The sequence below is a fragment of the Molossus molossus genome, unplaced genomic scaffold, assembly GCF_014108415.1.
Source record: "Molossus molossus isolate mMolMol1 unplaced genomic scaffold, mMolMol1.p scaffold_m16_p_20, whole genome shotgun sequence".
NCBI classification, from domain to species: domain Eukaryota; kingdom Metazoa; phylum Chordata; class Mammalia; order Chiroptera; family Molossidae; genus Molossus; species Molossus molossus.
The window spans coordinates 11,117,945-11,140,077 of NW_023425356.1; the positions used below are offsets into that span (position 1 = coordinate 11,117,945).

General features: G+C 38.9%; 2 protein-coding genes across 12 annotated transcripts in view; one reads left to right on the forward strand and one right to left on the reverse strand.

Annotated features, from left to right (window-relative positions):
• Positions 1–973: 973 nt before the first annotated feature.
• Positions 974–21,584, reverse strand: DRAM2 (DNA damage regulated autophagy modulator 2). Of its 10 annotated transcripts, none has more exons than XM_036273022.1 (13): positions 21,482–21,562; positions 20,970–21,010; positions 20,271–20,406; positions 19,281–19,338; positions 16,235–16,321; positions 15,299–15,383; positions 13,892–14,036; positions 10,324–10,391; positions 9,137–9,276; positions 5,149–5,326; positions 4,554–4,636; positions 3,660–3,752; positions 974–3,165 (listed from the first exon to the last, which is right to left on the reverse strand). In XM_036273022.1, the coding sequence occupies exons 7-13, from the start codon at positions 14,020–14,022 to the stop codon at positions 3,058–3,060; spliced, it is 801 nt and encodes a 266-aa protein (XP_036128915.1). In that variant the 5' UTR covers positions 14,023–14,036; positions 15,299–15,383; positions 16,235–16,321; positions 19,281–19,338; positions 20,271–20,406; positions 20,970–21,010; positions 21,482–21,562; the 3' UTR covers positions 974–3,057. The 10 variants fall into 10 exon arrangements, with proteins under 10 accessions (XP_036128915.1, XP_036128913.1, XP_036128916.1 ...); XM_036273020.1 differs by having other exon boundaries at positions 15,279–15,383; XM_036273023.1 differs by having other exon boundaries at positions 5,149–5,224; positions 15,289–15,383; positions 21,482–21,561.
• Positions 21,585–21,734: 150 nt separating this feature from the next.
• Positions 21,735–22,133, forward strand: part of CEPT1 (choline/ethanolamine phosphotransferase 1) — a 42,125-nt gene continuing 41,726 nt past the window's right edge. For both annotated transcript variants that reach the window (XM_036272524.1, XM_036272520.1), the window contains exon 1: positions 21,735–21,787. The gene's annotated coding sequence lies outside the window, so the exon portion shown is untranslated. The remainder of the gene's footprint in view (positions 21,788–22,133) is intronic.

Consider the following 22,133-nt stretch of genomic DNA (forward strand, 5'->3'; position numbering starts at 1 on the left):
GCCTCATTTTTTCATCCAATCTACTGTATCTCACAGTGGGGACAAGGTATATTTTGAAGGAGTGTATTCACTTCAGCCTTAAGGTGAGGGATAAACACATATTCAAAATTTCTAATTATAATCCCTTTTCAAACTTATTAATATTTTGAGCCTGTTATTTCTAAGGGTAAAAGTGAAATAATGAATTAAAACATTATCAAAGTAATTTATTAGTTTTAAAATAATTTATTTAATGTTACCGAGGAGATAGATGCTGGTTAGGCAGTGATGGACGGGACTATGGGAAGGGAAGGCTGAGACATGGGGAAGTTAGAGAGGAATTGGGGCTCAGCACACAGGCAGGCAACACAGTACACAGTACATCTAGAAGTTTAGTTGGACTCTACAGATCTCAAAACAAAAATCAACATGACAAATTCTGCCTCCAAGGACAGAAACTCCCGTTTACAGAAATGCAAATTAGAAGCTCCTAGAAGGAGCACAAGTCAATTACATAACAACAACAAAAACCAGAAAGACTAGTTTCCTGCAAGAAGTGGAACAGCAATTGATTGTATAGTTCCTTTTCTGGGTTTGCAAAGGAATTTTATTAATTGTTAAAGAATGTAGTGCTGGTGATTGTGACCTATTCCAATTAATATACGTACTGGTTTCTGGGAGCAAGGCAACAGGATTGCTAAATGAGTCTTGCTATGTCTTCCTATTGCAGAAGCCAGATCACCTTAAAGGGAATTATAGGAGCCCTGGCCGGTTTGCTCCGTGGTTAGAGCATTGGCCTGAGGTCCAGAGAGACCCGGTTCGGTTCCCAATAGGGGCATGTACCTCGGTTGTTTGTCCCCGGCCCTGGTTGGGTCATGTGGGTGGCAGCCACCTAAAGTGTCCCTTTCACATCGATGATTCTCTCTCTCTCTCTCTCCCCCCACCCCCTCCCATTCTATCTGAACAAAAAAATGGAAAAATGTCCTGAGTGAGGATTTAAAAAAAGGGATTATAGGAAACCAAGGTTGGGTTTGGGGGAGAAACCAAAAGCAAGCATAGAGTTGCTCCAAGGGTGTTTCCCCTCCTTCTCACTAATAGTCTGAGAGTTGAAATTATTATAAAGGCCCCTATAGATGACCAAGAGCTGAACCCAGTCAGGTGGGAAACACAACCTTTAATGCACGGATGTTGCTAAGGCAGAATTTCTTGAACGGACCAATCAGAGACTAGCAAAGTATCTATCTACCCCTAGACAACAAAGCCCCACGAGCAACCTACTTGAGTCCCCTCCCTGCTGCGGGGAATCTATCGTTCAAAGAAACTTTCCTTTTGCTTACCCTTGGTCCGTAAATTCATTCTTCAATTTGTGAGACAACAAACCCGAACATCGCCACTTGGTTTCATGAATGTATTTCTCTAAGCCTGATAATCTAGTGTGAACATACAAGTCCACATTCTCCCCTGTGCCATCTTACCCACACATAATTTATAATTTTATGAACTTTGATTTTTATCAATTTCCCCCTCATCATACTGTGGTCTTCATAATTGAATTACAGTTTGCTTGATATATAGCAATCAGGACTGGATGCTGTTTCCAAGAGGTGGCCACACTATGTTTGCAGAGAAAAAATTTTTAAACTTTGTACCCACATTTTTTTCGGGTGATGCCAATCGATCAATGTTTATTGAAATGTCTCCCATGTTCACTGCTGCTTTATATAAACAGTATTTTATTCCATTTTGTCTTGGTCCAAAAGTTTTCAGAAATATTATTTAGTCCTATACTAGCAACTTATTCATGATCAAGCTCTCTGGTTCCACCATATAACCATTTCCCTTAAATTTCTTTCTCTTACACTTTAAATTTGTTCTCTCCATCTTTTATTCTGGCTGTAAAACCATTTCTTCTAAAAAGATAAAGCTTGTTAATCTTCTTCAAGGATTATTTTGCAAACTAGTTTGCCAGGGGGCACCTTCCAGATAAGCATTTTCTTCTTTTGAATTTTATCTGGGATCTCTAAAACATTCTTTATCTGCATAGACAAGGATTCAGGTACAAGCTATCCAACCACTTGCATGACCAGAAAGATGTATGTATCACAATTATTTTGTACCTAGTTTTTTTAAATTGCTCATTTTGTCCTTTAGAATTTGAGTTCTACAAAGATCACATCCCAGTAAAAAGGTTCAATATTGCCTGTTCAAGTCTATTTTTACAAGTAATTATAATTTGCTGTAAAAAAAAAAAAAATCTAAAAATCTCGACTGCAGTTTAAGATAACTTTTATTAATGATACCTGCTGTTATTCACAAACTTCTCAGCCTTGTGAATGCACACTAACAAAGCTTTGTTTTATGTAAGACATGATTAAATTTATAGTTACTTCTCTCATTTTTTATTAAAATCTCATACCAGAGACTAAGCTTCATGAACTTATTGCAACCATGTATAACAGACCAGTTAGTGTAATATCTGGCCTTGTGGCAGGAATCAAATCAATAGCACCAAAATCTTTTGTGCAAAGTTTAAGCAAAGACAGTGTTCACATGAATTCAGGGTTCACATGAATCCCTTTATAGGTGGATTCCAGAAAAAAAATTTAAAAGACTATAAGAAATGTATTAACATGGTAAAATTATTACCTCAAAACCCAATTCTAAAGGAACTGCTGAGCAATGCTGATTATTCAGTGTGCTGGAAAATGCCTTGCATAAAAGTGCTCCAAACAAAACATGCTTTACAATAATTTCTAAAACATTCTGCAGACTGCTTGGTGTACTTCTGGTGTTTCATATAAATAAAATAGAAGAAAATCTACAGTGCTATAGAGTCGTTTTTTTCTGGGATTTACAAAAATGTGTAGGCATAAATGTTTTTACATGATCCTCTTGAAGATACCCTTTAAAATAATTTATCACATGGTTTACTTCATGTCTCTTGGTTATCAGGACTCATAAATGTCACTCTCAGCCTTGATTAATTGGTGGACAATTTCAGAGCAGAAGAAGTAACTTATGAATGTTTTCCTCAATCCCTGAGAATCATAATCATCACAGAACTATTTTATTCTTTCATTAAAATTCTTTGGAAAGTAGATGTGTTCGTTCATTGTCAATAGGACAGGGAGCAGTGTCATAGAGGGTTAATCCGTGTAAATTGGCTTCCACCCGTAAGGAAATTTTCTGGAACAGAAAAGAAAATTACATATAGAAATGTGCTCCTTAATGACAGATCACATCTTCAATTGTTCTGAAGAATATCTTTTGAGATTAGGAATATAAATCAATTCTACTGAGTAACAAGAACGAGATAGCTGTTGTACTAATAGAGCTGTGAAAACCAAGCTTCTCTATTCAGATCTTTGTTTTTCTTTCATTTCTATGAAGAATCAGTAAAACTAAATGTGAGGATGACCAATGCACATTAAGCAGAGTTGATGAAAATTCTGTAGAAGAATTTCTACAAATGCAATTGTTTTTACAATACAATTTTCAAAGCTGAATCTTGCTAGCAATACACTACTTCTGCAAACACAGAAACAACTCATGTGAAGAGTTTCTCTTCTGGCATCACTGCTCATGAAGTTAATTTTCAAAAGGTTGGAGACTTGCTGTTAGAAAGTTCTCATATTCCACCTAAAGTTTGACCGCATAAATGTAATTATGTCATTTCTTACCTGAAAATCACGGATATAAGTGAGGAAAAAACCAAAGAAGGAACATGACATAGACCATTCTGCTGCAGTAGTGATCATATGAAGCACATAACCCTTGAGTGACAATGAAAATAAAAGAATAATTCTGTAAAATGTCATGCAAATGGTCTATAACTTCTCTCAAATAAAAAACCCATGATTATTTTTCACATATCTTGAGTATTAAAGGAAAACATTAGGAAAGTCCTCCTAGGTGATCTAGCTATCATAGTTTTATCTAGAGCACATAAAAGTTCCATTTGAATAACTAAGACAGGAGAACTTCTACTTTACAATCAAGAAGTTACTGCCTTTCCCAAAGCCACAGATTCATCAAGAAAAACCTAAACAATGCTCATGAAAACGCAGTGTTATTTTTAAAGCATTAATATGAGAATTATACTTCAAAGAATCTAATAAATTATTTCATTCATTCATTTCCACAAACATGTCCTATTAGGATTGATTCTTTAAAAATAATTTAAAATAAAATGCCACTCAGTGGTTCGTAAAAACAGATAAATTATACATTTCCAGGCAACAGAAGGTGAAGAAAGACATTTTTTCAATTCAGAAAATAAGTATTCTAATAACAAAAGATCTCAGTTGGACTTATTGTATACTATATCCTTGTTTTGAGGAGCCAATTTCTGAGAAAACTCTCTGCCATCACAATTCCATTCATGTCTCAAAAATGTCCACAGACCACAGGTGACAGGAGAATATGGATGATTCTACATGAACTCTATCATATATAAAAAATAATCCTAATACATAACTGATTATTCTGCTGACAAGGTTTCTTTGTTAGTGAAAAGCACATCAAAATAGTCATCTTTAATATAAAACTAAGTTTTTAAGACTCTAAGTTCTTACTTTGTCCTGGGGGTTCCAGTGGAGTTTCTGTACCACATTTGAGCCAAAACTGCCACTGTACAGGAGCGATGAGCAAGTCAGCACTATGAGAAACGCCAGTCAAGGAGAATTCTCAGAGAGGAGCTGTAAGTTTAAATTAGATTCAAAACAAAAATTTCCTTAAAGGTCCAAAAGGATTACTCATATATTTGTTTCCAAGGTCCAAACCCATCTTCTTAAAGATGTCATGTTCCATGGCAGTAGGAAACTTCTAAATGTGCCCAGAAGATCACTATGAAATGGTTCCCACAGTCAACTCCCCTCTGCTCAGTAATCCCGCACTCCTATCACAAGCTTCTGCTACATAACTGTCCTCAGGGAAGGCATTAACTCACTCATAACATTGAAGTGAGCATAATTATCCTTGTTCCTAGCTCAGTTACTGAGGTCCTGGGAACAATTTGAATTTCATGTTTTAAATCCTTGAATTTAGGGTTACTAACCCAAGAATCTCACTGTTCACAAAAGGACTGCTCACAATATGCCAACAGCGCTCACTTAAATTTCATCATTCCATCCTCTTCCAAGTGTAGCCACGTTTTACAGCAAAGGATACTGCTAAATGCACTTACTCCACACCAGATGACCAGCAGTAGTCTGATCCAGAAGACCTGTTTGCCATGAATTTTGGGCTGCATTTGGTAGGAAAGGATGGTCTGAACAAACATGTACAATGAGCCCATACCAAAGGTGAGCACAGCTCCACATATATGTACAGAAAAAAAGGTTGTTTTCTGAGAGGTAGAAAGAAGAAATAAAAAATAAAAGAAACTGAACACACATTGTCAATACAGCATTTAAAAGTGCAAACCAGAGATTTCAATGGGACATTCACTAAGTGGAAAACCTCCGCAGAGTCTACAAATTACTTCCTGAGGTCATTTTCTTTCATAAACCTGTGGACTGCAGTAACTCAAATTATTTCATAGGCCACTACTAAAAATAGAATAGTAATTATTTATCCATTTGATATGTTTTTTTATTTAGGTGCCTCTTCTATGTCAACCACTGTTTAGTACTCAAATATATTAGTGAAGAAAACAAACAAATAAAAACCTGGCCCTTGGGGTTTACATTCAAGTGAAGCAGCGCAAACAATACATAATAAACCTTAGAAATAAGTAAATTCCAGATTATGTTAGATGGTCATAAGGGTTAGAGAAGAAGAGTACAAGGTAAAGATTAGGATGGTTGGGAAGAAGGGGGGATAAAAAGTTTCTATTTAAATTTAACTTAAATCTAAATACAATGTAAAGGCTCAAAAAATTAAAACATTCCCTCTCTTGGCTCTAGTTTGATTGGTTTTGATAAATTATGCAACAAGGGATTATCATAAATTGCAATTTTTTTGTCCTTTACCTTCTTCTCATCAGTATCCATTTACACTTTACTTTTTACTGTAATGCCCTCTGCTTAAAATGTGATGACAGTAGCTGTCTAAAAATTCTACCATCAAAAGTCTTCCTTTAAACCAGTCTATTTTTCTAAACAGACACTGTGTGTTTCAGCTCGTTGAGAAGGTACTCAGTGCAGTGCCTGGCAGAGGGTCTGATCAAAAGAACAACAGACGTCAGGGCTTGGTTCTCTCATTTTACAATCAAGGTGCTAATCACAAACACAGAATCCAGTGTTCTTAGTTGAAGATATAGAAAGTTTCCAGTACAAAGAAGTAAAATATAACAACTTATTTGCCAAAGTCACTGGTTTCCTTTTAGCGAGAGAAAGGGTGACTTCAATGTGGTTTTGGGTGTTAAAATAAATACATTATAAGCACTAAGGAAAGAACAAAATGTTTTGTCATTACCACTTTGTATAAAAAAACATTCCGCATCCATAGAATGTAATACAAAACAGCAGCATTTTCCTAGTTCATAATTATGTGTATTTATCTATACATTATGGCTAAAGGCTGGAAAAATATAAGCAAAAATGAAATTAATTAGGTTAGGGATAAGAACAGGAGAATGGATTAATTTTTCCCTTGAAAATATTCTCACATATACTGATGAAGCTAAATACAGATATAGCCTGACCAATGTCCACTATGGTCAGGACACAGTCATATCAGCAAAATCCTGTGAATTAAAAAGCAAAAATAAAGAATGGAGAGCATTTAGTGCTATATTTTTCTAATTAGAACAGAGATATACAAAACTGGTTTGTGGTGTTTTGTTATAGTAGCTCTAGGAAATTAACATAGATTTCTTCCTACTTATCCCTTCCAAGTTTCCTTGAGGATAATTTCCTAGAAGAGAAAAAGTCTTCTAAGTAGGCACTGAGTACATTTACCACATATTTGTTTTGTTGATTATTATCATACATACTTGTTTTCAAAGTAATTAAATCTGTATTAAGTCAGATTTTTCAAATACCATATTAATAATTAGGTCTCTCTCTCTCTCTTTTTTTTTTTTTTTTTTTTTGCATTTATCTTCAGATAGAACAGGAGAGAGGGAGGAAGAGAGAGAGAGAAACATCGACATGAAAGAGACACATCGACTGGTTGTCACCCACATGACTTCAACCAGGGCCAGGGACAAACCGCAACTGAGGTACTTGCCCTTAGTGGGAATTAAACCCGGGACTCTCTGGTCTGCAGGCCAACACTCTAACCGCTGAGCCAAACCGGCCAGGACAATAATTAGGTCCCTTTAAATGCAGATAATTACAGTAATAGTAAGATAATTTTTTATCCATTCTGCTTAGTCCCTTTGGCCTCTCTCAGTAACTTAGTTACTAAATGTTTAATAAGAGCATGTTTGTGCTAAGTACTATGTTAGGTGCTGAATATACAACAGTGAATAAAACCACTGTGCTTGTAATTAATGGAGAAGTATATTGACTAAAATTTTTTAAATAAAAAATTTTAAAAACACAGATATAAAATTAGACTATCATAAGCACTATGAAGAATTAATTTCCAGAGGTTTGGAGAACACAAAGAAAGAAAACTTGAAATCTATAGGAGAAAGTCTAGCAACAGGAATGTAGTGAGATCTGAAAGATGCCTAAATATATTCAAATTTGGGACTGTGTCATGTCCAACAAAGAAAAAACATATGAAATGGAATTATGTACACTTGTCTTAGTTAAGGAACAAAGGCCAGTGTATGTACAATGGAGACAATAGGAAGAAGAATGATGCAGAATGACACTGTTACCTGCTCAAAGTTCTACAGGTCCAAAGATGCATGAACAGAGATACAATCAAGACAGAAAAAGTAATTTGAGAAACTGCCAAACTGTTTCATTAACTCAAAGGTAGTGTACAGTAGGCTGCTGTCTATCTCTCCAGCCTCATTCTGCACCATTCCCTTTCTTACTGTCTGTGTTGTCCACACCCTGTGGAAGCATGTATGTATAAAATAAACTTCTATTGTGTTAAGACACTGGAATTCTGGGCTTTGTAATTGCAGCAATCTAGCATCCACCTGGATTATACTTACAGAAATTACTAGTGTTAACCATTACTAAGATACTGAAAAATAAAAGAAACCAATTGGAATGAAGCATTATTGGAATGAAGAATTTTGAATAAGAGAGACAGAATATGCCTCTAATATATGTATGTGCATGCATGATGTGTGTTTTTTTGTTTTTATTTTTTTAATCTTCAACCAAGGACATTTTCACTGATTTTTTTTAGAGACAGGGAAAGGAGGAGAGACGGAAAGAGGGAGAGAAAAACATCAATGTGAGAGAGAAACATTGATTAGTTGCCTCCCACACACGCTGAGATCCAGGCTGAGATCGAACCCACAACCTAGATTTGCGCCCTGACTGGGAATCAACCTGTGACCTGCTGGTGTATGGGACAATGCTTCAACCAACTGAGTCACACTGGCCAGGGAAGTATGATGTGTGCTTTTAAGTCTGACTAGTTATTAGATGTCTAACTAGGTTATCAAATGTCTAAATGGAAACTTTAAAGATTGTAGAGAGATTAATTAAAAAGCACCACAGGTTCAGGTAGTACCAAAGGCTTATCTGAAAGAACATCGATAGAAAGGAATGTGGACAGTGTGCAAATATTTGGGGAAGGCTGACTGCTACTTTTACATTAAGAATTCCTGAGAAAAAGGTGAAAGAGCTACAGATCCCTCCTCTTCTAAGGGCTGAGCACCTAGGAATACAGCTGATCAATGGAATAAATACGAATAAAAAATAAATAAATGAGTGTAACTTGTCAGGCATATTAAAAATAATAAAAATAGTTTAAATATGTAATTATGTCACTTATATCAATTTTCTCTGGTCTCAGATTAATCTCCAACTAAGAAGTAATAAAGAGTCCAATAAACAGAGTCCTACAGATCCTTAAAATGATAGAATAATTTACATTTGGTCGAGAGATTACTGAGAATAACATTTTCTAATTGTGAATGTAGCTATTTCTAAAAGGATCAAATAATTTCAAAGCAGTGGATTCTATTTTGTTAAGGCAAAGAAACAATAACAGCATGTAACTGAATGATTCAAGTGTTCTTGTCATATGTGTATTCGGATACCTCAGGAAAATATCTATGCTGGGTTAAAACACAAACCTGGAAGTTTGCCACAAAAGAAAGTCCCAAACAACTCAGCAATCCAAGTACCAGGCCAGCCTTGTTTAACTTGGTGATATATTTCCCTTCAGGATTCAGAGCATGAACTTGCTTATAACGAACGTAAATGGTAGCAACGCCTGAGAAAGAGAGAATCCAACAAACAAGTAATAAATAACCAAGAAATAAAGATGCCAATAAAACTACACAAAGGTCACTGCTATCCAGAAACATAGATTTTCCTTTTTTTCTTATTAGTCAAAAAAGGGCCAAATCAAACTTTCCATTGCAAAAATATTGCCAAAGAACACAACAGTACAGACCATGTAGCAGAGATATGCTTTTGTAAACATGTTTTTGAAAACTTTAGTCATATATTGAATCATTTACTTGAGTTTAATTTTTGACTTAAAGTATGAAAATAATCATATTTGGTGGAAAAAAATGATACTTTAGTAAACCATTAATAAAATTTGGTTTAGAAAATTAGTAATACGAATGTAGAATACTGCAGCGGAACGCCATTCCTTTGGCATTAGAATATCGGTTAAAAATCAAAAACATGGTTCCACTGCTATTCTCAAACTTCTAAATTATTTATCCTAAAGAATTTAGTTTGGGTTAGCTGTGGTCAGTGCACTGACAGCTCTTTACCCTCTACTGATTGCTTAAGAAATCCACCACCCTCTCAAGGAATATTTGGTTATACTTTACAACTTGTATTTGTTTATTTATTTGTTTTTGTTAATCCTCACCTGAGGATATTTTTCCATTGATTTTTTAGACAGAGTGGAAAGGAGAGAAGGAGAGAGAACTATTGATGTGACAGAGACACATCAATTGGGTGCCTCCTGCACAACCCTGACCCAGGCCGGGGATCAAACCCATGACCCTTTGGTCCTCGGGTCAATGCTCTAACCGCTGAGCAAACTGGCCAGGGCTACAACTTGTGTTTGAATGAGTAGTCAAATAGCCCTATCGATTTTTTAAAAGATTTATTTCCATAATTCAGCATTTCTAGAAATTGTTTTTCTTTTAAAAGGAACATATCTGTGACAGATAATTTAGTGATAACATCCCTCAAGTACAGTAACTGAAAAGTAAAACAAGAAACACAATGTTGTCTAAAGAAGGAAGGGGCAATTTAGCTATTAATTTTGATCATTAAGATAATCCACATTACTTACATAAAACTGCAGCGAAATTTAACATTGCCCCAAACAAGCACTTTTCTGGAGCGATGGTACCAGTGTCACTGAAAGAAAAAAAAAGTTTGTGGATTTCTGACACTAGTTTTACAAGTCCTTTATCTTTTTATAAATCCATGGGTTCCGCTCTTATTATTTCATAATGGAACATGACAATTTGAGTTCACAATATTTGCCTAGTTCACTTTTTGTCACATCACTTAAGATTATTTTTTCACATAAGAGAAGTCAATGTAAATTGATTTTTTAAAAAAAGCTATCCTTGGCATGTTAAGGATATGCTACCGCCTTACATCAGTCAGGCGGATATGTTCATCTCTCTCTCTCCTGAATATTCTCTAAACATCACAGGTTCTTTCACAACTCTGTCTTTTGTTATCTGCTGTTGACTCTGCCTATAACTCAATTACCACCTCATCATTTCCTGATTAATACAAAAATATTTATCAAGCACCTACCCTGGCCCAGACAGCATTTTAGGGACAGGAATATAGTGGTAAGTAAAGGAGAAAAAGCCTTTGGCCTTCTGGAGCTTCCATTCAAGACCAGGTTTGAGCCCTCTCCTCTCTGGCCTTGAGCAATCTTCTAGCAGAATGCTGACGCACACAGCATTCTGTCCAGACTTCTATTAAAAGCAGCTACCACAGTGCATTACCATGCCTTTCTTTCAGGGTGGTGTGGTGTACACAGATCCAGATCAAGGGCCCACCATTTACTAAGTGTGGAGCCATGGGTGTGTTCCTTTATCTCCCTAAGACTATCTGCAAAATGGAGCTATTAACCTCCTACCAGCCTCATGCCATGGACACGAGGAACTGAAACTGTGGGAATGCGTGTAAAATGTCTCTCAGAGTAGCAGACACATGCAGGAGACCCATTAAATGTTACTTCCTTTCCCTTCCCTCAAACTACGGTAAAGGTTAAAGAGACAAAGTCTTTGACCTCAAATTGAAGTACTGTAGGAAAGAGTCGATAAGGATCTCAAATAAGACAATGTAATGAAAATAAAAAAGGAATTGGAAAGTCATTCTGGTAAGGAATCGGGAAGATTTGGTGAACACTTGGATTACATTTACAAAAAGTAAAGTATCCAATATGAATTGGAAGGCCTGCTCCTTCTTACTCTAAAATGTATCTTCAGATATAAAAGATTCTATTACTCTTTGATCATGTTCAGGAAGTGGGGACTGTGACTTTTTGTTGCTGTTTCTTCTACCTTTCAAGTTTTCAAGAATAATGTATACATATTATTCTTAAAATCAGGAGAAAAAAAAACACACAATTTTAATAGTCAAACTCCAAATGATGCTCGTTTTGGATTGCCCCAAAAGTAAACAAAAGCATGCAGTTCCAAGCTGGCTAACTAAGGGGCTCCTCTGTGGCTCTGGCACACAAACTGCCCTCAGTGAAAACAGCCATGCCCATCACCTCACCAACACAGCCTTTCAACCACAGGGTCAGCACACTAACTTGATTATACACCATAAAAAAATGTCTGATCATGTAACTTCAAAATATATGTATGACTATTATACACATATTACACTTAAGTTTAAATATTTTGAGATTTTAAAAATATACCGAAAAGTTCTAATAATTTCTCCTCATACTCGTGACTAGTCTCATGTACCCCGCTTGGGCATCCACTACTTGAACCTAAACAACATCCAAAGCCAACTTTCAGTACATTTGTCTTTGAAGTGAAATTTACTTTCGGTTATGCCCTTTGCAGCTATAACAAACCATTTAGTTAGGGTTTCTGAACTGAAAGGAACTAGTTTGACAATCATTTTTCAGATGAAGGAAATGAGCTTAAGAGAAGTCAAAATAAGTACCACTGAATTTAAATATATTAAGATATTGGGGAAAGAACCTAGGGTAATAATACTAAGTTCATTAGCAGAGAAAGAAAAAGACAGGACGGGGACAGGAAAGGAAGTGTCTAGGGGACTATTGGTCAGAAAATCACATGCATTACCATCAGAGAACTGAAACTGAAGAAGAACCCAAATGGCCTCTTAAATTATTTAAGCTCTTTAAAATGAAAGCAGACAAGTTCTCAGAGAGGAAATAAAAATGCTGAAAAATTCTCATGATCTTCTATATGTATCTTCCCTTGGAGTTACTAAAGAATGAACTGGCTCCTTAACCTACATGTGCCTCTAGCAGAGTAGTAAACATTAATGATTATTGATCAAATTATCCCTAGAATTGCAACCTTAAATAAAAAAATACCTTTGGGTTTTGTAAATCTTCCCTCAGTGCACCCAACTTGTTGATAATCTTTGTTCCATACCATTTGTAAAAAACACCTTTAGCCTTTTGGTTTATCATCCTTTACAAGGTTACTTTTTCAGAAGGTAAACAAATTAATAAATGAAACAACTCTAACACCACCAAAACAGGCCAAACTCTGGAAGGCGATCCACCAAACCATTAATCACATGTGTGGAGACAGGAACTGAGGGGAGGTCAGAAGGGGAGGTCAAATTTTTGCTTTTGTAATCACTCTAGTATGGTTTAAAATGTGTTATAATAAGCATACATTGCCTTGGTAATTGGAAAAAAAAGGGTTATGGACATACATAAAATTGAGTACCTATACTTATTATCGTTAGCATTTTTGAAGTTTCAAAAATATTAGCGATAAATTTTGATACTTAATGTGTCAGAAAGATGTAGCCAACATGTATAAGAAGAGCATGACCTCTAGAGTCAAATTGCCTAGTCACATTGAATCTTAGTTCCATCACTTACTGAGCTGTGTGCCTTTAAACAAATAACTTAACCTTCCTGGACCTCATTTCTTTAAATGTTCCTGCCTTGCCCTGGCCGGTTTGGCTCAGCGGTTAGAGCGTCGGCCTGCGGTCCAGAGAGACCTGGGTTCAGTTCCCACTAAGGGCATGTACCTCGGTTGCAGTTTGTCCCCGGCCCTGGTTGGGTCACGCGGGTGGCAACCACTCAATGTGTCCCTTTCACGTCGATGTTTCTCTCTCTCTCTCTCTCTCTCTCTCCCCCGCCCACTCTATCTGAACAAAATATGGAAAAATGTCCTCAGGTGAAGATAAAAATAAATAAATAAATAAATAAATAAATAAATGTTCCTGCCTTAAAGGGTGGCTGTAGGGACTCAATTATTTAAGACCTGAAGAATGCTTAGAACATTACCTTGTACATAGTAAGTAGATCAACAAATGTTTGTCACTACTATTATCTTTTAATATTATTGTTATCTGTAGCAATTTTTTTTAATTTTAAGGGGTAACTCCAATCCTATCTCCTGAGAGGACTTCAGATAATTATGTGGAGGACAAGGCACTGAAGTGTCACCATTCACTAAGCAATTCTCCCACTGAATCTTAGCCCTCTGTCTCTACATTTCTCTACATATAGAAAGAGTCAAATACACCTTCCTTATCATGTTCCTCTTATCACTGTACCACCACACATAAAATTTGAATTTTAAAATGCTTACGTTACATCTTGGCTTCAATGTTAAAATATGAATGAGACATAAACATTCTTCTATAAAATATATTTCACTAACCTGATATAAGGCAAAGCAGGGTCAACATGGTGGAGAGTTATGGCAGTAATGTATGAAAATATGAAAGCGGCCGCTGTCCAAATTACAAGGGCTGAAGGAAGGAAACTGAGGCCTTGTTGGAACCACCACATCTCAAACAGGTCTTCTGAAGTAGAAAAGAACAAATCAGACAAGATAATTCACAAGTACTTCATCTATTCTACTTTGGTCGTCCACTCCCCCAACCTTGCACTTATCACCCTGAGCCGCCCCACTCCTGAAATCATCCCCTACACCATTTACTAATCCCGCTCTCCTTTGATTTTTCAGTAAATGAAACCAAGATTCACCCACTTGCCATATCCAGAAATGTTCTCTCTCTCCCATCCTTCCACACAAAATTAAGTACCAAGTACTGTTTAGTCCACCTCCTAAATTTCCTTAAAATTTACTTCTTCTATCCATCTTCACTGCCAGTATTCTCCCTAAACTATCATCATTTCTTGGCCAGCCTATTATTATAATCTACTAAATGGTCCTCCTCTAGAATGGACCACAACAAATCTAGACTCCACCCTAAAACCAGAGTGAGCCTACTAATTCTACAATACCAATCAGACCACCTTCTCCTACCAAGAATCTTTCAGTGCTTCCCCCCACCCTTATAAACATTTGCTCCTCCGTAACATGGTCTATAAGGTCCTTGCATTGTCTGATCTCTACTTACTTTTTATATTCCCCTCTGGCCACTCTGTCTGCTCCCAGTTCCTTGATCATCTTCATCATCATTACAGAAGTAAACACAGTGTTTACTCTGTATCAGCAATGTTACTAAGCACTTGGGGGGGGGGGGGTTAATATGTTTTTTAACTGAATTTATAGAGAGAGTAAGGGAGAGAGAAACATCGATTGGCTGCCTCCTGAACGCCCCCTACTGGGGATCAAGCCCACAACCTACGCTTGTGCCCTGATCGGGAATCAAACCGGGACCTTTCAGTCCATGGGATGACATTCAATCCACTGAGCCACACTGACTGGGCACTAAGCACTTTTAATACATGATCTCATGTACTCCTCACAACAGAATTATAGAGGTTAGGAGAACTGCCCAAGGTCCTGGGGAGATAGAGACAGGATTCAAATTGAGGCAGTTCCATACCAGTCACTACGCTATACGGCCACAGAGAACTTCTTTCATATCTTCAAACGTGTCATGCTCTCTTGGGCACCTTCAGACTTTCATGCACACTGTATTGTCTGGACGAGTAGACTACAGTGCTATCACCCCTCCCTCCCCACGACTGCCGGTTAACCCCTACACATACTCAAGTCTCAACTCTTCTCCTTCACCTGAGTATCCTTGCTTTGTTCCCAACAGCACCCTTTACTTCCCCACCAGGACACTCACAACACTTAACTGTTACTTGCTTGTTTGGTTTTATCTTCCTCACTAAACTTTAAGTTCTGTGAGAGCAGGAACCAACTGTTTTGTTCACCATTATATTTCCAGCTCCTGTGTGATGGGGGCAAAAGAGAGAGAACATAAATACACAGAGACCACACATTACCACTTTCTTCCTTACATTCCAGACTGAGGATGTTGGTAAGTAATAATGGGTTAATAATGTGAATTAGAAAATATAACTGTCTCTTCCTGCATTTAATTTTTAAAAATAAATATAGAAACATTTTCAAATTATAAGAAATTTATCATTTCCCATGAATTTTGTAAAAACTTACAATCTTATCGCCAATGTGCTCAGCTTCCTCATCTCAAATTGTCTTTCCAAAAAATGAAATCTCAGCCATTATTGACTTGTACTTGTCATTTATTCTGATCATCTGACTCATTGCTAAATATGGATATTTAAATCTTGCCAAGTGAGTTTCTTTTCCTTTGTCCCTAAAGGCACCATTATAGATTTGAGTAATTTCCTGTCTGAATAATAATCTCTTCCTTCCTGTCATTTTATCCCTTGTGAGTCCTTAACATTCCATCAATTTTCTTCATCTATTCAGTTAATCATGACAATTCCTCACTAAATTCATACAGTGCTTTCCCCAGCATAAGTTTCTGGGACAGTAATTCTCAATTTCTATAAATGTTGAACGATAGCACTTCTAAAATCTTTAATTTTTCCCCTTTTATCTTTTTTAACGTTATTTAAACTTGTTTCTGGTAATTCTAATCTAAAATCCTTAGGAGTCTAGTACATGTGTTGTTCTGCTAACCTTTTCACATGAGTTTTACGGTTTGGGGGAATAAGTTTAATTGGGAGTATCTTAAAAGGATGAAATTAAGGGTGAACCATTCCAGGGAGGGTCTGTATTCATTTTTGCTAGGTACTCTGACATGTTACCAACCTGGCACAACTTTATTTTCTTGGCTTCCAGGTTTTTAGCCCATGCAGATGTGTCAGTTTGAATCTTGAGTCTGGGTGATGGCAGACCCTGCAATTTTGATATAGTAGGCAGCGAGAGAGACATGAGCAGAGCAGGAACAGTAAGCCAGGTACAGAAGGTCACCAGGGTGGAAAGCCCTGGATATCTAGCAACAGGCAGAACTGGAAGGACATGTATTATAGGGTGGGACCTTGCCTCCAGGGTGACCTTTCCTCCTATAGCACATCACCAGTCTAGCATTTTTGAACACCCTCCCCACCCCCAACCTTTCATATGGAAGGTCATGCTCCAGACCTTCCCTTGGCATATTGCTAGTCATGTGGTAGACCTCCTTAGAGGAAGAACAAGAGGGCTGGAGAAAAGCCTCATAGGACTCCCATACAGCTCTTGCATGACCGCTTCCCTTAAGCATTAAGCCTTCAAGACAATGAGGTTCTGACCCACATCAAATAATCTTAGTAACAAAGCCTCAGGTTCACTGACCACAGAGACATAGTTTTGGGTCAAATGAGAGATAACATCTAGATCTTAGTTGTGTATCAACTCCAGGCCCAGACAAGCAGCAAGGCTAGGCAAGGAAACACCATGGCTGACATTAGGACCAGCTCTGATGACTAGTGTTCCCCTGCCCTGGCACTTCCAATTCTTGACCCTGAGGAAACACACCTGGATAGCTGATGAACATTCTATTAAGATCCTCCCTGGAGACCTCCAGGTAAAAGCCCTTAAGAGAAAGGACCCAGCCCTGGCCAGTCCCCAAAGGGTCATCTCAGGTTTGATTCCTGGTCAAGGGCACATACCTGAATTGCAGGTTCGATCCCCGGCCTGGGTCCTTCCAGGAGGCAACCAATTGATGTATCTCTCTCACATTGATTTTTCTTTCTCTCTCCCCTCTCCCCCCGCCCCCACCCCCCACTCTATCTAAAATCAATAGAAAAATATCCTTGGGTGAGGATTAACAACAACAACATCCAAAGATGAGGAAGGACCCAGCAGGCTTGCACTTTCACTCTTTCTCTAGAGCATGCCTGCGCCCTTCCTCCTCTTCCCCCAGTGGTGCTTTCTTTTCTTTTTCCTAAGCTCCAAGGGCCCTTCTTTTTGCCTCTGTAACTTGTTTCCTGAGTCCATGCAGCCCTGATGGCTCACTTCTTCCATGGCTCACTTCTTCTACCCCTGTGACTTTCTAAATAAACTTTCACTTGTATTTTAGTTGTTTGGCTCTGAATTCTTTTCTTAGCCGAACTCAAGGACCAAGGTCTAACACCTGGTGCTGTTCTCCATTAACAGTTTCTGTTCTCAGGTAGTACCTTTATTTCCCCACCTAGAGCTATGGTGAAAATGATTAAATTTCTTTGTGATCTCCCTTCGCCAAGAAAGAGGTATTTTTCCAGACCCGCCTTTCACTGATTTTGTATAGATTTTTTTGAGGATTCTAGCTAAATTTGGGGAAAGGGGCTTATACAAGGCCATGAGTTGTACAATTACAAGTAGAAATGTTTACCTTTCACTTTTTATGAAAAAGTCATCCCCTAAAATACAGGTACAACCACAACATGACCTGTGCCTCTAGAAGCTGTACACCTGGGAGGTCAAAGGGAGATGATTTTTATCTCTCTACTTTGCTGTGAAGCAGGGAGAGCCTATCACCTATCCCCAATTGTGCTTCATTTCTGCTATCAGCCAAACCTCCCCAATGGAGACACATGGCTAGTTTTCTATTCTAGTCTCAGCTCTCTCTTTGACTTTTTAGCCCTAAGAATTTCCTTTTCTTTTCTACAAGACCTGCTATGCATTTAAAAGGCTAATATAATTTATTCAGCATTTAGGTGTTTTGGCAAAAGGTATTTTCAAGACCGTCCCATTGTTAGAAGCATAACCTCCTCTTCATTTAATCCTTTCTGCATGTCCAAATCCTTCCTAGAGTTCAAATACCATTTTCCACTCACAACACCTTCCCTAATCCCTTTGCATCTGCCTCAGAGAACACTGGATTTGCACATCTCTCATAGCTCATTATCTTCCACAGAATGAAAATGTAGAAGAGTGTCTTAAGTGGATAAAATCCTTAATGGGGACTCCACTTCTCTACCTAAGCATAGCAAAGGGCCTTGCTCAATAAATATTTTAAAATGAGCAAACAGCCAAAACCAAATCCTCTCAAACTCCAAAAAGGCTCATAATTTTTCTGTTTCCGTAAACAGTGTTATCATTTTCCCAGGCTTTAGATTCTAAAACCTCAAAGTAACCTTAGGTTCTGTCTTCCAAAGCCCTCACATGCTGTCACTAAGTGGTTCTATCTCCAGTCATTTGCAACCATTCTTCCTCCTAGTTCCCAGTGTAACCCCTCAAATCAGAGTCTCAATTCTCTCAGCTTAACTGCTTTTCTTCTTCCCCTCCGTTCATTTTGTATGCATTGCCAAATTAACATCCCTATAACATTCTTCTGCTCAAAAACTTGTTTTTATAAAATTGTATGGACAAGGTTTCTTAATCGGTTTTTTAACTGGTTCTCTGAACAAGTTTTTCCTATGAAAAATGGGCATATTCTTGACAAAGGCTGCATTGTCCAGAATAGTAGTTATAGCAACAAATGGCTATTTAAACTAAAATTTCAATTGACTAAAATAAATGTTTACATTTCAGTTCCTCAGTCGTACTAATCACATTTCAAATAATCAAAGGCTACTTGCGTCTAGTGACTACCATATAGGACAGTGAAAATATAGTACATTTCCAATCCCTTGGAAAAGTTCCATTGGACTGTGCTAAACAGTTGTTATTGCTGGGTCTGCACTGATACAGCACAAGTAAAGAACTTAAAGCATTGCTGACATAATAACTGGTAGCTTTTACTATTAATTATTAAATGTTCTAAAATAATACTTGCTTCATTGAAGTTTATTGAAGAACTAAATGAAATAGTACATGTAATAGGTGATATAGATAATATACTGTCACAGGTGGTCAATAAATTTGTTCCTCTTTTAGAATGTAAAAGGTGAATTACCTGTTTTAGTATCAGTCTTCAAATCTGCCCAAAACTGCCCCTTTAGTAGATCCTGAATCTACATACAAAGAAAATCAGAGACTGTTTCAACCCATAAGCTTTCAAACATGTACAATTTCAAGTCAATACACCAAAATTGGTCATAGGAAGAACACTATGCTATAGCTTTATTAGGTTATTTTTCCTATAGATTTGATACTTATGTGTTTCATAATGATGCTGTACCATCTATAATTAAATATTTTAAGTCTAGGATATCAATTCTTTGATCCTTCCTCATATTAGACACCTTTTACTGACCTAAAAAAGGATAAAAGACAAAAACACTGAGCTTCCCCTTATAGGATAGACAAAAATGAGAAAACAATACTAATTTATTATTAAGATAAAGCACTAACCATTTTTGTGATGCAAAAGAAAGAACACAGCTGTGAGATCAGATTTACCGAAGTGCAAATCCTAGCTTTATTATGTCCCAGCTGTATGATTTCAGGCAAGTTACTTAGCTTCTCTGAGTTACAGTATTCTGATCTGTAAAGTAGTCATCTCAAAGGGTTGTTCCTTACAGCTGAACTGAATATACATAAGTATAATAACAACTGACTTAATAAATTTTGTACAACCATGACCAGCACAGGGATGGGGAATAACAACACTTAATTCTTTGTACATGTGAGTTATCTTAGATTCGAATCTCCTTAGATTTTGAGGGTTCTGGTTGTTTCAACAGACAATTTAAAGAAGCAGGGCTCCAAACGCTTTGCTAATGACAACTGAGAAATTTCAGTGCCGCAATTAGATCAGGAAGGCCCATACTGCCCTTGTTATTTCACACTGGAAAGCTCGAAGCATGGCTGGTGAACTGCCAACCAAGCAAAATAAGAATTTTAATGGTTAATTATTTAAGAAACCATTTAAAATCTTTCAAATCATGCAGGAATAACCTTCACATGGCATGAGTGTTTAAGAAAACATTCTTGCATCTTTCACCTGTGTTCTCTGCTTTCTTTGATGGTCCATGAATCAGAACTGCGGTTAAAATGTTTAAATTTCATCAATATTTAAATGTCACTGGTAATAAGATGAATTTCTTATGCTGTCTCCTTTAAGTGGTGAGTGCTAAGATCTGATAAGAAAGAAAATTCTGAATGTTCCAAGGGAAGCGGGAAAGCCCTAAGCTTCTTTTTTGGGAAAACAGAACCATCAGGCCCAAAGTATATTAGAAAACGGTTATTCTTCTAAATTCTAACTTGGCCTTCTGACAAATAAAATATTCTTATAATGGTTAAATCCTAAAGAGTCTAGAAGGTGAAGCAACTTTTTAAAATAAGTTGGGTCAAATATTACAGGTATTTGAAGGAGAGTCTGGTGATGCATTTCAAATTACAGAACTGCATTTGGATACTGATTTGTATGTTAATATTTGGGAGATCTGGAAAAAAAACCACATTTCTGCGTATTTCACATGTATCTTAAAAGTAACGCACTGTTGTGGATACAACGGACTGGCTATTTGCCTTTCAGTATTGGGCTCACCCCCACCACCACCCCGCGATAGAATTGCACGTAGTAGGCTTGAGTTTCGTGTAAACACACAAGGTCACTACAGATCTCAATTTCAAACCCCCCCCTCCAACTCCCTACCGAGGAATCCGAGCCCAGAAGTGACAAGTGAAAAGCATACTCAACCGCAGTTTTCGTGGAACTGGGACAAAGGTTCTCGGTAACAGCTAAAAACAAACAAAACCAGGGAGTTGCATATTTAGACCGCTGCCTTCTTCCGGAGGCGCGAAACCCTTGGATCAGACCGAGCTCCGCCGCCCCTGGGGCCGGGAAAAGATGCGGGAGGCGGAGCTTAGCCTGGCGCGGGGCCTCGGGGCCGCGGGGCCGCGGGGCGCGGGGGGTGGGGTGCGTGAAGAGACCGAGGACCCCGCCAGAAAGGTGAGGCGAGGAGACCTGAGCCCAGCCCGCACACGCCCCGACCCTCGGGAACCCCGGGTCCCGTCCGCGGCCACCACCCGGTCCCTCTCCCGCGCCTCTCACAGTGTTTTCCTGGAAGCACCGCGAGCTGGCACACGACTCGCACGCTCGCCACGGGTGGTGGGGGGTCCGGGATGCGTCCATTTCCCCGGCCCTCCGGACCCTCTGACACACACTCCTAGAGAGGGCCAGGGCCGCTCCTCGCCCCCCTTTAGGCCTACCTTGCCAGGATGAGCCCGCCAGGGATGACCGCAGGGTCCGGAGCCTGCAGGCTGGACGGAGATGGGGCGGGCCCTGGGGCGCGCACCCGAGCAGCCACGCCAGGCCCGGGGCGCGCTCCTGAGGGGCGCGCACCCGAGCAGCCACGCCAGGCCCGGGGCGCGCTCCTGAGGGGCGCGCTCCTGTTCGCAGGACGGGAGCGCGCCTGCGGCGCGGCTCTTCCGACTCCGTATTTTTTTACGGCAATCACGAAAGTGTCGTGAACGTGCTGCCGCCCATCAGAGTCACTCAGTCGGCTGGAGTCGGAGGTATCAATTCTAGGGGTGTGCTTGTTGGGGTCTGGGTGAGGCTGTGGGGCTCAGTCTTGGGAAGACGGTCAGGGTGTGAAGGATGTGTTGGGGGACACGACTCTCAAGGGGTTGGAGAGGACTCCGTGTTCTAGGGTGGGGCATGGGAGTATAGCTGTGTAGGACTCGCGCGAGGCGAACGCCGTCCCTCCACCCGCTGGGTGGGCTCGCGCGCGGGGTTGTGGGGAGCGCGAGGGGCCTCTGCCCCGCTGGCCCCGGGTGGAGAGGTTGAGATGGCGAGGTGCCAGCGCGGGAGCTCGAGAACTGTGGGAGTCGGGGTGGGAGAACCGCGGCGGACGAGGGCTGG

Coding starts and splice junctions, on each gene's coding strand:
- DRAM2 (XM_036273021.1), bottom strand. CDS start 14,022: ATGTGGTGGTTCCAACAAGGCCTCAGTTTCCTTCCTTCAGCCCTTGTA. Junction 3,753..4,553: donor ACTGGAACCCCCAGGACAAA/GTAAGAACTTAG, acceptor TTGTCACTCAAG/GGTTATGTGCTTCATATGAT. Junction 3,166..3,659: donor CTTATATCCGTGATTTTCAG/GTAAGAAATGAC, acceptor TTTCTGTTCCAG/AAAATTTCCTTACGGGTGGA.